Raw genomic sequence first — 15,115 nt, 5'->3', positions numbered from 1 at the left:
CCCCTGCCACATCTCGGATAATTCCCTGCCCTGAAGCAAGGCTCTTAGTTTTTTGACAAAACTAATGTAATGTTATCATTAAACAGCAGCAATCCTGCAGTAGAGTCCAGAGTTACAAAGCCCAGGGTAAAATCCCTCCCGCTCCATCCACCAGAGGGAAGCCCTGGAGGGGGCCTGGGTACCAGCTCCCTGGAATGACATTTCACAAGTGAGCCTGTTACATCAATTACAAGTCGAACCCACTGTGACTGCCAGACATGTGAGTCGATTTCCTGGAACTGTCAGTGACTTTAGTTCTTTGAGGGAGGGAGTGTCTCTTTTTTAAATTTTTTTTAATTTTTTATTTTTGAGATGGAGTCTTGCTCTGTCACTCAGGCTGGAGTGCAGTGGCACAATCTTGGCTCACTGCAACCTCCACCTGCCAGGTTCAAGCGATTTTCCTGCCTCAGCCTCCCAAGTAACTGGGATTACAGGTGCCCACCACTACACCTGGCTAGTTTTTGTATTTTTAGTAGAGACGGGGTTTCGCCACATTGGCCAAGCTGGTCTCAAACTCCTGACCTCAAGAGATCTGCCCACCTTGGCTTCCCAAAGTGCTGGGATTACGGGCATGAGCCACCAGGCCTGGCCAAATTGTTGTTGTTGTTGTTGTTATACAAATGAGGGCTTTCTGTGTTGTCCAGGCTGGTCTCGAGTGCCTGGCCTTGTCTCCTTATGCAACAGGACAACAGGCCTGAGCCACCGCAGCTCTCGATGTTTTTTTGTTTTTGTTTTTGTTTTTTGTATTTTTAGGTGAGACGGGGTTTCGCCATGTTAGCCGGGCTGGTCTCGAACTCCTGGCCTCAAGCAATCCACCCACCTCGGACTCTCAAAGTGCTGGGATTACAGGCATGAGCCACCCCGCCCAGCCTGGGGGTGTCTCTTTAGTGGCTCAACAGGAAGCTCAAAATATCAGCGCAGTCGGAGTTTTGAGGGATTAACTGAAGCTCAGGGCCAACTCCATCTCTGTTCCCGCATCTTCCAGAAGGCTGGCCTCCCTTTGGGGCCCCCTTCCCAGAGCTGTGGCTCGCAGCTGAACTGAACAGACCTGGGAAGAGATCAGCCTGGCCTCACTCCAGCTCCACACCACAGGCGGAGTCCACGCCTCACTTTCCCCAACAAAATAAATCTTGCGGCTCCTCTGAGCCTCTCAAACACACGATCTTCTCCCGATTAACAACCCAGCCTGCATGTTCTTGGCTGCTGGCTGCCGACCTCAATTTAGAACTGTCTGCTGCTCAGCTGCTGGAGAAGGAGGGGCCTGGAGAACCCAGGAGTGCTAAAACCCAGGGGCCTACGCAGCTGAAGTCTGGGGCAGGGGATGGCTGCTGCCCCCAGCCCAGGATCCAAACAGCATCTCAGACGCCTGCAGCAGGGGTTAGACGCCCCCCAGGCAGGGCTGCTGCTTTGGGCATTTTCAAACTGTTTTCTGAGGTGCCTCTGATGAGTGGGGGGAGGGGTGGCTCCTGCAAAATTGGCTTTGTCATAGTCATTGACATCATGATCACAGCCGAAATGGCCCCACGTGGAGCACCTCTGTGTTGTTGGAAAAACCGCTCTCAGGATGTTGCCTGTTATACTGTATAAAAAGCTGACAAATCCTCTCCGAACCCAGAGTCCAGGAGAGGTTTGTGTCTCCCACCGCCTGCTTGCCTCCTTACTTTGGCACAGGGAGAACTGTGGGCAGACCTGCCTCCCTCTCTGTCTACCACCAGGAAACGCTTGGGTTTCTTTATTTTGTTTTCCTGCCTCCTTCTTTATTTCTCATCCATCACCAGCTTTCTCTCTTCTCAGGCCTGTGCTTTGATCCCAGGTGGCCTCTTGACATTTGGGAAGAAGAGGGGTTGGGAGTGCAGGCTCTGGTGTCCCCCAGCCCTGGATGGGATTGTAAGCTCTACTCTGTACCTGCTGAGGGATCCAGAGCTAAGTGCTTCAACTCCCTGACCCTCAGACTCTTCCTCTTTATAAAACAGGGGCTCTCACTTTGCCTTGGGCTGTATTAGGAGAGGTAGTGGTGTGTGTAATATGCTTGGCACAACTCCGGCACACAGCAAGTGCAGGAGAGGCAGGGGCTGTACCTGCAGAGGTAAGTGCACAGGAGGCACGAGACTTGTCTTTTTTTTTTTTTTTTTTTTAGACAGACTCTTGCTCTTGTTGCCCAGGCTGGAGTGCAGTGGCACGATCTCTGCTCACTGTAACCTCGGCCTCCCAGGTTCAAGCAATTATCCTGCCTTAGTCTTCCGAGTAGCTGGGATTACAGGCATATACTACCACGCCCGGCTAATCTTTGTGTTTTTATTTATTTTTTTTATTTTTATTTTATTTTTATTTTTATTTTTTTTTGAGACGGAGTCTCGCTCTGTCGCCCGGGCTGGAGTGCAGTGGCCAGATCTCAGCTCACTGCAAGCTCCGTCTCCCGGGTTCACGCCATTCTCCTGCCTCAGCCTCCCGAATAGCTGGAACTACAGGCACCCGCCACCTCGCCGGGCTAGTTTTTTGTATTTTTTTAGTAGAGACGGGGTTTCACCGTGTTAGCCAGGATGGTCTCGATCTCCTGACCTCGTGATCTGCCCGCCTCGGCCTCCCAGAGTGCTGGGATTACAGGCTTGAGCCACCGCGCCCGGCCATCTTTGTGTTTTTAATAGAGACGGGTTTTGCCATGTTGGCCAGGTTGATCTCGAACTCCTGACCTCAGGTGATCAGCCCACCCCAGCCTCCCAAAGTTTTGGGATTATGGGCGTAAAAAAATTAGCCCGGCTAATTTTTGTATTTTTAGTAGAGATGGGGTTCACCATGTTGGCCAGGCTAGTCTGGAACTCCTGACCTCAGGGAATCCTCCTGCCTTGGCCTCCCAAAGTGTTGGAATTACAGGCGTGAGCCACCCACTTAATAGGCAAGTGGGTGGGACTGGGGCAGCCTCAAGTGACCTGTCGCTCTCTCCCTTTGCTTCCCCTCCAGGAGGACAGTCAGTAACCCACACCGGCCTGCCCATCATGGCCTCCCTGGCCAACACAGCTGTCTCCTTCAGCTGCAGGATCACCTACCCATACACCCCCCAATTCAAGGTTTTCACAGTCAGCTACTTTCATGAAGATCTCCAGGGACAGAGGAGCCCTGAGAAGCCGACCTTTTGCCACCCTGTTCTGGGCACAGAGAACCAGACCTGCACCCTGGACTGCCAGGTCATCCTTGTGCTGCCGGGCGCATCGGCCACTGGCACCTACTACTGCTCTGTCCGCTGGCCACACGCCACGGTGAGCGGCAGTGGCACCTTCATCCTGGTCAGAGGTGAGGCTTCCTCTGTGGCTCTTCTGGGGCAAAGGACCTGGAGGTTTCAACTGGCAGTTTGGGACTCTAGATCGGAAATAGAGAATGGGGCCAGGTGCGGTGGCTCACACCTGTAATCCCAGCACTTTGGGAGGCCGAGGCAGGTGGACCACCTGAAGTCAGGAGTTTGAGACCAGCCTGGCCAACATGGTGAAACCCCGTCTCTACTAAAAACACAAAAATTAACTGGGTGTGGTGGCGGGCGCCTGTAATCCCAGCTACTCAGGAGGCTGAGGCATGAGAATCGCTTGAACCTGGCATGGGAAGTTGCAGTGAGCCTAGATTGCACCATTGCACTCCAGCCTGGGTGACAAGAGCAAAACTCTGTCTCAAAAAAAAAAAAAAAAAAGGAAATAGAGAATAGTTTGCCTTGTCTGCCAGCATTGGCAAAGCAGGCAGAGCCACTTCAGGGAGCTCTGGCCTGTGGCTGTGCCAGGGCTCCACCTGGGTGTGGAAAGGGCAGGGTCTGGCATGCACATCTGCCCCTAAACGCCGCCGGCAGGTGACCTGAAAGAGATCACTTGGACCCTTGGTCTCAGTGTGCCGTGGGCATCATGGTGGGGGAACTTCTGCAGAACTCAGTATGTGCATGTATGTATTTGTGGGGGCCTCGTGTATGTGAGCACTTGGCTAATGTATAATACACCTTTCCAGGGACAGATTTTTAGTTTTCATCACATTCTGTTTTTTTTTTTTTTTTTTTTTTTTTTTGAGACGGAGTTGCCCAGGCTGAAGTGCAGTGGTGCAATCTTGGCTCACTGCAATCTCTGCCTCCTGGGTTCAAGCGATTCTCATGCCTCGGCCTCCCAAGTACCTGGGATTACAGGTGTGCACCACCACACCGAGCTAATTTTTGTGTTTTTAGTAGAGACAGGGTTTCGCCATGTTGGCCAGGCTGGTCTCGAACTCCTAACCTCAAGTGATCCGCCCGCCTTGGCCTCCAAAAGTGTTGGAATTACAGGCGTGAGCCACCACACCCAGCCAGTTTTCATCACATTCTCAAAGGAGTGATGATCCCAAAAGTTTTGAGTGAGCCCGTCACCAAAGCCCTGATTCTCTGACCTACCTCTGCGATCCCCTAGAAGGAGCTGGGGGCTTCGGAATTCTATAGACCTGGGTTTGAACCTCTGTCCTGCTGCTTGCCCAGTGTGATCTTGGGCCTGGTCTTCATGATGATCCTCTGCCTTCCAAGGACTTGGATGAGGTTGAAGGAGATGGTGCCCATATGGGCTGGTGGCTGACGATAGGCAGTGTTGGCGAAATCATGCTCATGTGCCTGGCACGTGGTTGGCACTCCGTGTGTTTTTGCCAGCCAGATGGATGGACGGATGGGGTGAGGGGAAGGAGAAATGAATGCCAGCAGGAGGGACCGGGGGACGGCTTGGTGGTGGGGGAGGTCTGGGCCTCACCTAGCCTGGGTGCGGCCCCCTGTCAGTCCCAGTATAAACCCGCCTCCTTCAGCCCTAGCCACATCCACCCATATTATCACCACCTCCCACAGGGAAAACAAGAGGCCCTGAGAAGAGAGAAATCTCGCTCAGGACCCTATAAGCAGCCTGCAGGGGAACCAGGTCACTGGGGCAGGGGCACCAGAAGAGCAAATGTGGTGGTTCCTGTCCTTACAGAGAATCAAGGCAGTGAACATGAAAAGGAGTGAGGGTGACAATGAAGTCCTGAGGCCTGGCTCCCAGGGGGCCTAGTGGGGTGTGGAGTGTGTCGGCGGGGGAGCGTTGAAAACAGGGTCCTGAGTGAGGGAGAACATCATGTGTGTGTGCCCTGCTTTCTCCTGGGTCACTGACCCCTCTGCTCCCTTGCCCTTTCTCCTAGACGTAGGGTACCAAGAGCCCCCGCAGAGCCCCCGGAAGCTCCTGCTCTTTGGTTTCACCGGCCTCCTGAGTGTCCTGAGTGTTGTGGGCACGGCCCTGCTACTCTGGAAGAAGGTACGGGATCAATGCTCACAGCCATGCAGCCCCTCCACCTGACACACCACGGACTGGGGGTGCTTCCCGGGGGCAGGCAGGCTGCCTGTCTGCCCTATGCAGGGCGTTTGGTGGGCCCTGGTGAGGGCACATCCACATCTGTAACAGGTGGCCCTCCTGGCCCCTTGCACTGGGGCTGGGGGCACCCCTCCTGTGCCGTTCCCTGTGCTGCCGCGGGGCGCCTTTTGATCTTGTTGCAAGAAACCAGGGCTCTGCAGGCTTTCCCAGGTCCTAGGTCCCTCTGATAACTTGGGAAAGGCCGCAGGCCCTCCTGCCTACCATTTTTAGCTCGGCAGATTAGGGAATCCCTGCTTAGGTTTTCTTGATCCCAGCAAGCTGGAAGCGATGAAGGGGCTACCAGTAGCCACTCGCACAGGTGCTCTCCCACTCGCCCTCCCACACGCCCTCCCACATGCCCTCCAGCTATCCCCCACCGGCCTCCTGCACACCCTCCCGCACACCCTCCAGCAACCCTCCCACACACCCTCCTGCACACCCTCCCACTCACCCTCCCTCACACCCTCCCACACGCCCTCCCACATGCCCTCCCACATGCCCTCCCACATGCCCTCCCACATGCCCTCCCACATGCCCTCCAGCTATCCCCCGCCGGCCTCCTGCACACCCTCCCGCACACCCTCCAGCAACCCTCCCACACACCCTCCCACACACCCTCCCACACACCCTCCCACACACCCTCCTGCACACCCTCCCACTCACCCTCCTGCACACCCTCCCACTCACCCTCCACCATAGTTCCATGAGGAGGTTTTTTCCCATTTCACAGCTCTGGAAGGTCAGGCTCAGAGACGTTGTGATTTGCCCAGGGTCGCATAGTTAAGTGTACAGCAGTCAGGGCTAGAGTGCAGGATGGGGCAGCTTGGTCCATCTCCTCACCTGGACGGCTCCTGCTCACACTGTGGGTGGCACCTGCCTGGGGAGAGAGCCTCTCTGCTGGGGATCCCCTCATGCTCATCATCGCCCAGCCCTATGGATTCCTGTTCGATGCCGGCCCACCCTCCCTGCCTGGCAGCAAGTGCCAGAAGGCCAGAGGCCGAGGCAGTCTTGTTCAGGGGCTCCATGCCCAGCACATGGCGGTGCTCAGGCAGCCTGCTGAGTGAAAGGATGCAGTGCCCAGCGGGTACCAGGTTCTCCCAGGCTCAGGGTGCAAAGGTGATGGGTCAGGGCTCCTCAGAGGCTGCTGTTAGCAGCTCAGGCTACTGCTCCACCCTCCGGGGACCTTTGGCACCCTCCGGGGGCCAAGCTTGGGGGCAGCTGAGTCAGCGACAGCCCTGGGTGTGAGGGGAGAGCACTGGCACCATCACCAGGGTTTCAAAAAAGGCTCAGCCCCTGCATCCAAAGGCCGAGACCCTACCCACACCCAGAGAAGAGCTCTCTTCCACGGGAGTTTATGTGTTCATTCATTCAACAAACACTGAACACCTACAACATTCCAAGCCCTGTTCTAGGCACCAGGGATACAGCAATGACCAAACTGAAATCAAGAAATCTCTGTCTGAGGCCAGGCGCGGTGGCTCATGCCTGTAATCTCAGCACTTTGGAGGCCAAGGTGGGCGGATCACTTGAGGTCAGGAGTTCGAGACTAGCCTGGCCAGCATGGCAAAATCCCGTCTCTACTAAAAATACAAAAATTAGCTGGGTGTGTTGGCAGGTGCCTGTAATCCCAGAGGCTGAGGCAGGAGAATTGCTTGAACCTGGGAGGCAGAGGGTGTAGTGAGATTACTGTACTGCACTTCAGCCTGGGTGACAGAGCAAGACTAAGTCTCAAAAAAAAAAAAAAAAAAAAGAGAAATCTCTGTCTGCCAGATATGGTGGGTCACACCTGTAATTCCAGCACTGTAGAAGACTGAGCCAGGAGGATTTCCTGAGCTTAAGAGTTCAATATCAGCGTGGGTAACATAGACCCCATCTCTACAAAACATTTTTAAAAATTAGCCAGGTATGGTGGCGTGCACCTGTGGTCCTGGCTACTTGGAAGGCTGAGGTGGAAGGATCGCTTGAGCTCAGGAGGTCGAAGCTGCAATGAACTGTGATCACACCGCTGCACTCCAGCCTGAGCGACAGAGGGAGACTGTCTCAATAAAGAAAGAGGCCAGGTGGATGTGGTGGCTCACACCTGTAACCCCAGCACTTTGGGAGGTCAAGGTGGGTGGTTCACCTGAGGTCAGGAGTTGGAGACCAGCCTGACTCACGTGGTGAAACCCCGTCTCTACTAAAAATACAAAAACATTAGCCAGGCGTGGTGGTGGGCACCTGTAATCCCAGCTACTTGGGAGGCTGAAGTGGGAGAATCACTTGAACTCGGGAGGCGGAGGTTGCAGTGAGCTGAGATCGCGCCAGTGTACTCCAGCCTGGGCGACAGAGCGAGACTCTGTGTCAAAAAAAAAAAGAAAGAAAAAAAGAAGGAAGGAGGGAAGGGAGGGAGGGAGGGAAGGAAGGAAGGAAGGAAGGAAGCAAGGAAGGAAGGAAGGAAGGATGGAAAAAGGAAGGAAGGAAGGAAAGAAGCAAGGAAGGAAGGAAGGAAGGAAGGAGGCTGGGTGTGGTGGCTCATGCCTGTAATCCCAGCACTTTGGGAGGCCGAGGCAGATGGATCACCTGAGGCCAGGAGTTCAAGACTAGCTTGGCCAACATAGCAAAACCCCGTCTCTACTGAAAATATAAAAATTAACTGGGCATCATGGCCCGTGCCTCTCATCCCAGCTACTCGGGAGACTGAGGCAGGAGAACAGCTTGAACCCAGGAGGCAGAGATTGCAGTGAGTTGAGATGGCACCACTGCACTCCAGCCCCTGGGCAACAGAGCGAGACTCCATCTTAAAAAAAAAAAAAGGAAAGCCTGGGTGCAGTGTCTCACGTCTGTAATCCCAACAGTTTGGGAGGCCGAGGCAGGCAGATCACAAGGTCAGGAGATTGAGACCATCCTGGCTAACACAGTGAAACCCTGTCTCTACTAAAAATAAAAAAAATTAGCCAGGTGTGGTGGTCATGCGCTTGTAGTCCCACTTACTTAGAAGGCTGAGGCAAGAGAATTGCCTGAACCTGGGAGGCACAGCTTGCAGTGAGCTGAGATCGTACCACTGCACTCTAGCCTGGGTGACAGAGCGAGACTGTCTTATTAAAAAAAAAAAAAAAAAAGGAAAAATAAAAGAAAGGAAATCTGTTTTCATTAAATTAATATTCCTGTTGAGGCGAGACAGACGATGAACCACCCAGTGAGTAGGTCGTATATCTCAGATGCGATAAGTGTTTGGGGAAACTCAGCAATATGAAGAGGGGTCAGCATGGGAATGGAGAAGTGCCTGGAATGAAGGAGGCAGTTGCACATCAGGGCTGGGCTTGTCCAGCGGGAGAACAGTGGGTGCAGGTGCTCTGAGGCAGGAGCAGGCGTGGGGTGTCCCAGGAGCCGCAGGGGGGGCCCATGTGGCTGGTGTAGCCTGAGCTCACGGAGAGTAGAGGGATAGGAAGTGGAAGGAGATGCACCCAGGTAGGGGGCATTGAAAGGACTTGAGCCCTTACTCTATGTGAGACAAGGGAGGGGGTGGGATCAGACCTAGATTCTGATGGACCCTCTGTCTGGGTGAGGGACACCCGGTGAGGAGCTGCTGGAAAGTCCAGGCAGAGGTGACAGGAGCCGGGGCCAGGGTGGCCTCAGGGAAGTGGTGAGCAAAGCGGGTGAAAGGCTAGAAGCGGACCCAAAGGGACTTGGGGAACGGTTTGCTCTGTTCCCTCCAGGAGGCCTGAGCCTGGGGGTGTTTGGATCTGGGCCCGCTGGGCGGGTGTCAGGTGAGCTGTGGACTGGAAGAGCAGGCGAGGAAGCTGAAAGTCAGAGCGTGACTGAGCCAAAGCAAGTGGCAGGCCTGGGCCTGGAGCCCACGCCTTCGTTTCCCATCCTTGTCTTAAGGCTGGGGGTGTCATCGCTTTTCCAAGAAGGCTCTGAGGTGCTAAAAGAGCATGAGCTTGGCCCCTTTCACCCCCAGGAGCCCTGGGGGCTGCATTTCCTGCCTTCTATGAGCCAGTGTCTAAGTCAGGGTCTCAGCCATGATGCTGGCTCCCCTCCTTCCTGTGGTTCTGACACTGGCGTGAATGTTCCTACTTTGACGTTGCCCTGTTGAGGAGCTTCAGGGTGAAGTGAGCCGCAGGCCCTGGGTGCCACTGTGAAGTCCAGGAGGGCTCTGTGCTTGGCCTTGACTCCAGCCCAGCCAGAGGTACGAGCTGAGCCGGGAAGACTCAAGATGGGTGGGAAACACTTCCTTCAGCTTCCATGAACCCAGGGTTAGGACGGAGACCCGCCGGCTTCAGGCCGCCTCCCTCCCCAAGCCAGCACGTGTGTGCAACTGCCATGTGCCCAGCCTGGGCCTTTCTTGCACACCCCTGACTCTCGCCCTCAATATATTCCCTCCCTCCCTCCTTCTGCTTTTCCCATGATGATAGCAAGTAGGGTATCTCTCGATTTATTCACTAGTGAGCAGCCCCCAGGCACTCAAAACGAGGCCAGGGGAGGAGCTAAGGCGTGGACACAGAAACTGGGCTTCAGGCACAGGTGACGAGGGACTCCCCCCGGCCTGCAGACCCCCACCCAGGCTTACAGGAGTGACCCGCACAAGTGCCCTCTGTGTACACGAAGCACAGTGGGCAAGGGGCAGAGTGGGGCCAAGTGAGATCTTAACCCTGAGCCCCCCACTTGCTGAGCCCCCCAGCTCCTGCCCTACAAAGATGGGACCGGACCACAGGGACTGGATCACAGTATCAGTAAAGGAGGGAGCAAAGCTCAGAGCCCTGGCCTTGAGTTCTGGTCCCAGCTCCCTCCCGTCCAGTCTGGCCTCAGTGACTCCCGCCTTCCTCTTCCTCCTCCTCCTCTCACCACCCTGCCTGTGCTTCCAGGAATGTCTACAAAGTGTCTCGTGTGTGCCATCACTAGGCTAAGTGCCAACAGCGCGAATGCAAGTCCTCTTGTCAAGTTTGGACCCTCTCTGAGCCTCAGTTTCTTCCTCTAGAAATGGGTACAAGGATAGACCCTGCCCATCAAGTGAACATGGAAGGAGATTCCACATTTTTTTTTTGAGATGGAGTTTCACTCTTTGCCTAGGCTGAAGTGCGATGGTGCAATCTCGACTCACTGCAACCTCTGCCTCTCAGATTCAAGTGATTCTCCTGCCTCAGCCTCCCAAGTAGCTAGGATTACAGACGTGCGACACCACACTTGGCTAATTTTGTATTTTTTTTTTTTTTTTTTTTTTTGAGACGGAGTCTGGCTCTGTCACCCGGGCTGGAGTGCAGTGGCCGGATCTCAGCTCACTGCAAGCTCCGACCCCCGGGTTCCCGCCATTCTCCTGACTCAGCCTCCCGAGTAGCTGGGACTACAGGCGCCGCCACCACGCCCGGCTAGTTTTTTGTATTTTTTTTAGTAGAGACGGGGTTTCACCGTGTTAGCCAGGATGGTCTCGATCTCCTAACCTCGTGATCCGCCCGTCTCGGCCTCCCAAAGTGCTGGGATTACAGGCTTGAGCCACCGCGCCCGGCCTAATTTTGTATTTTTAGTAGAGACAGGGTTTCACCATGTTGGCCAGGCTGTTTTCAAACTCCTGACCTCAGGTGATCTGCAGGAGAGCACTTCTGAGGCACCAGTTGGGTGCCTGACACACAATAGAAGCTTCCTGCTGCCCACATACCCTCTGTACCTGGGGAGGACAGCTGATGTGAGAGCCTGGGCTGGTAGGGAAAGAGAACGCGGAGGCCAGAGCAGCTGCTGTGTTTGCATTGCTAAAGCAACCCTGGGAGCCCCAGGTTCACTGCTGATGCCCCTGATGGCAGTGGCAGAATGGGTTATGGAGACAGTCCAGGAGAAAGAGGTTCCCTCCAGGCACAGAGGGCCCAGGAGCACCTGCGGTGGTGGATAGATGAATTGAAGCTGGAGACTACCAACCAGAAGTGGCAGAGGGTGGACCCAAACCACAGCTAGCAGCTTTGAGGACAGTGAGGACAAAGACAGAGCAGAGTGTGCGAACCCACTGGGGTGAGTCTAGAAGAATGGCATTGCCTCCCAGGGGCAGTGCCTGCACCCGAATTCTGCAAAGGCCAGGCAGGAAGGGCATGGAGTTTACACCCCCGGGAAGATGAGAGCTGGAGGGTGGCAAGAACTGAAGATGCATCAAGTCTGCCTGGAGGGGCTGGGGCGGGAGGGATGGGGGTGGAGCCCAGGAATGGATGACCCGCAGGTGGCACAGTCAGCCCTGCCCGCAGGCCCTTCAACAGCAGAGGCCTCCCAGGCCCTTCTTGTTCTCTGTGTTCCAGCACCTGGGATGCCTCCCAGAGATCTCCTCCTTTGCTTTCTGGACCCAGCTCCCATGTCCCCAGCTCAGAGAGGCCCTCCCTGACCCCATGGCTATCTTCCCTGACACCTCCCTTGCCTCTGCCCTCGTCATCTGCAGGTCGCCTGAGCTTACTCCATTTCTTCCTCAAGGCCAGCTCTGTGAGGCTGGGTACCTCTCAGCCTGTTACCTGCCCAAGCCCCAGCCTCTAGCACATGGTCCCCTACATAGTAGGCCCTCAATAAACATCTGCTGAAGGGCTTACCATTTATAGTGCCCTTTCACACCTGTCATTAAATTCATTCATTCAGGCCGGACGCGGTGGCTCAAGCCTGTAATCCCAGCACTTTGGGAGGCCGAGACGGGCGGCTCACGAGGTCAGGAGATCGAGACCATCCTGGCTAACACAGTGAAACCCCGTCTCTACTAAAAAATACAAAAAAAAAAACTAGCCGGGCGAGGTGGCGGGCGCCTGTAGTCCCAGCTACTCGGGAGGCTGAGGCAGGAGAATGGCGTGAACCCGGGAGACGGAGCTTGCAGTGAGCCGAGATCCGGCCACTGCACTCCAGCCTGGGCGACAGAGCGAGACTCCGTCTCCAGAAAAAAAAAACAAAAAAACAAAAAAACATTCATTCAGGCTGGGCGCGGTGGCTCATGCCTGTAATCCCAGCAGTTTGGGAGGCCCAGGTGGGCTGATTGCCTGAAGTCAAGAGTTCAAGACCAGCCTGACCAGCATGGCAAACGCCTACCTCTACTAAAAATACAAACATTAGCTGGGTGCAGTAGCGCATGTCTATAATCCTAGCTACTCAGGAGGCTGAGGCACAAGAATCGCTTGAGTCTGAGAGGTGGAGGTTGCAATGAGCCAAGATTGTGCCATTGCAATCCAGCCTGGGCGACAGAGCGAGACTCTGTCTCAAACAAATCATTCATTCATTCCTCAAATTGATGTTAGCTGAGTACCTACTATGTGTGAGGCCCTGTACAGAGGCGGGGAGCACAGCAAGCTAAACTCTCAGTCGGCTGGGGAGATCAGCTGTTACGCTGTCATGGCCTGTTCTGGCAGAAAGGAAGTAGGAATCAGCAGGGCTTAAAAGCACAGACTCAGGCCTTTGTTCAGTTGCAGTTCTACCACTCACCAATTTCTGCAAGCTGGGGCTGGGTGCCCTGGGCTTCAGTTTCCCCAGTGGGGATGCCAAACAGAGGAGCTGTGTCACGGGGTTGTAGAAGGCACAGAGGGGCCGCCGGTGTGGGTCTGAGGCGCTTTGAGTACCAGGAGAGGTCTCTCTCTTGAGAAGGCAGCGATCACCATGATTTCTACCATGAGAGCAGGTTTGGAGGCTCCTGCCTGGCTTGAGGGGTCAAAGTGGTCTTCCCAGAGCAGGCGCCCCCTGCAGCTGGCCCGTCCCCATCCTCAACCTCTCATGGCGTTGGACACAGCAGGCCTCCCACCTCACAGCACCCTCCTCCTCTTGGTTCCAGTATGCCATGCCCTCCTGGTTCTGTCCCACCCCATGGGCAGCTTTGCTGGGTCACCCCCTTCTCGGTGACATCTAAATTCTGGCACATCCCAGGCCCCTTCCTCCGAGCCCTTCCGCTCTCTCTCTGTGTTCCTGCGGTGAAAGCTCTGCTCTGCGGGCGGCATTCCCCGTCCACAGATGCTGCTGCTCAGACCCCTCCCAAAGCTCCAGACCACGGTCCACAGCCCCACGTGGGAGCCTGAGGGCGCCGCCACCTCATGCATCCAGAGCAGTGCTCCTCAGTCCCCAAGTCCTCTGCGTCCCAGCACATGTGCTCCAGATGCCCAGGACCAAGCCTTGGAGTTGTGCTAGGCTCTTCTGTCTCCCCACATCTGTCCCTCAGCAAGCCCTGCACTCAATCTGTCCCAGAGCCAGCCCCTTCTCCGGGGCTTCCAAGGCGTCCCAGGCTCAGGGCTCCATCACCCTCTCCTGGAATATGGGTCTCTGCTGCCACGCCCTGGCTTCCGTTACACCCTGGCTTCTGTCTTTATGCTGTCTGTCCTGCCAAAGCACAGCCCCTGCAGTGGGGGGGACTTAGTGTCCCCAGCGCCTGGGGAAGCCTGGCACGCAGTGCATGCTTTTGGAAGGAATGACAGGATAAATGCACGCGAGGACCTGGAAGATAAGGCAGAAGTGGCCAGGGTGTGAGGTGGCAAAGGCACATTATCGCTCCCATTTTACAGAGGAGGAAACTGAGGCCCAACAGGCTTTCTGAGCTGCTGATGGCAGCACCCCTGGTGTGTAGAGCTGGATCTCAGCCCAGGCCTGGTGACTCCCTGTCCCACCACCATCTAGCAGGGAGGGGAGACTTGGGCCACAGAGAGCTAGGCACAGTGGGAGAACCCATGATAGAGATTCATCTGAAAATCACAGTTGAAAGGGCAAATGTTGGCCCCGAGGACAGAGTGCTTGGTGGGCAGGGATGGCCGGGGATGGGCAGGGAGCAAAGCAGCCCCATCCCCTACAACTCACACGTAGTACAACGTGAGTTTTCAAGAAGGCTCCCTTACCACCCTGGCTAACACACGGTGAAAACCCGTCTCTACCAAAAATACAAAAATATTAGCCGGGCGAGGTGGCGGGCGCCTGTAGTCCCGGCTACTCGGGAGGCTGAGGCAGGAGAATGGCGTGAACCCAGAAGGCAGAGCTTGCAGTGAGCCGAGATCGCGCCGCTGCACTCCAGCCTGGGTGACAGAGCGAGACTCTGTCTCAAAAAAAAAAAAAAAAGAAGGCTCCCTCTCTGCTCCACTGGACCCCTTGCCCTGGCCCAGCCTTCCCAGCACCCCCAGGAAGCCTCTCTCCTGGAGATCCTGCCTCTTCCCCTTGCCAGCCCCAACCTGCAGTCCACCCTGCATCTGTGGCAGCAGAGGGAGGCTTATATAATGTAACTGCGGCCACTTCCCTGCCCTGGTGGCCCACACTGCCCTCCGGGTAAACACCATGGCATTTGGCCTTTCATGGCCCCACCCGCGCCGGGCTGTGGCTCATCTCCTCCTTTCTGTCTAACTGTCCGTTCTTCTGTGTGTCTGTGACACTCTTGCCCCCGAGCTGTTTGCAATGCGTAAGACGCTTTCTCGGACTGGGAGAACTTTGAAGTTCCTCCCATGTCTTCAGAAGACAGCACAAGATGGCCCTGAGACGTCTGCTTCAGTCCCCTGCAGACTTGGGGCTCCTTCCTGGGACCCCGCAGTGGAACTCACTTCTCTGGCAACCCCATCAGTCTCACTAACAGAGCCTCGAGGCCAGGCGTGGGTCTTGCTTACCAGGGGGTCCTCCATGCCCAGCCCAGGTCCAGTGCGTAGGAGGGCCAGGGAGAGACACCAACAGCTAGCTGAGCTCCAGGGACCTTGCTTTCCAGCCCCAGCAGGTCCAAAGATCTGAGCCCAGGTCAGCCTCCCGGGAGAGCCACTGCCCATGAGCTC

General features: G+C 55.6%; 1 protein-coding gene across 1 annotated transcript in view; it reads left to right on the top strand.

Annotated features, from left to right (window-relative positions):
• The window catches only part of LOC105464346 (NFAT activating protein with ITAM motif 1), a 49,073-nt gene that overhangs the window by 16,586 nt on the left and 17,372 nt on the right, over window positions 1–15,115 (top strand). The window contains exons 2-3 of the mRNA XM_011712158.3: window positions 2,998–3,327; window positions 5,194–5,306. Of these exons, the coding sequence (XP_011710460.2) occupies window positions 2,998–3,327; window positions 5,194–5,306 (443 nt within the window). The remainder of the gene's footprint in view (window positions 1–2,997; window positions 3,328–5,193; window positions 5,307–15,115) is intronic.

Source organism: Macaca nemestrina, chromosome 15, assembly GCF_043159975.1.
Source record: "Macaca nemestrina isolate mMacNem1 chromosome 15, mMacNem.hap1, whole genome shotgun sequence".
Lineage (NCBI taxonomy): Eukaryota > Metazoa > Chordata > Mammalia > Primates > Cercopithecidae > Macaca > Macaca nemestrina.
The sequence above is the reverse complement of the archived record's forward strand: the minus strand, read 5'-3'. Positions and strand labels throughout refer to the sequence as shown.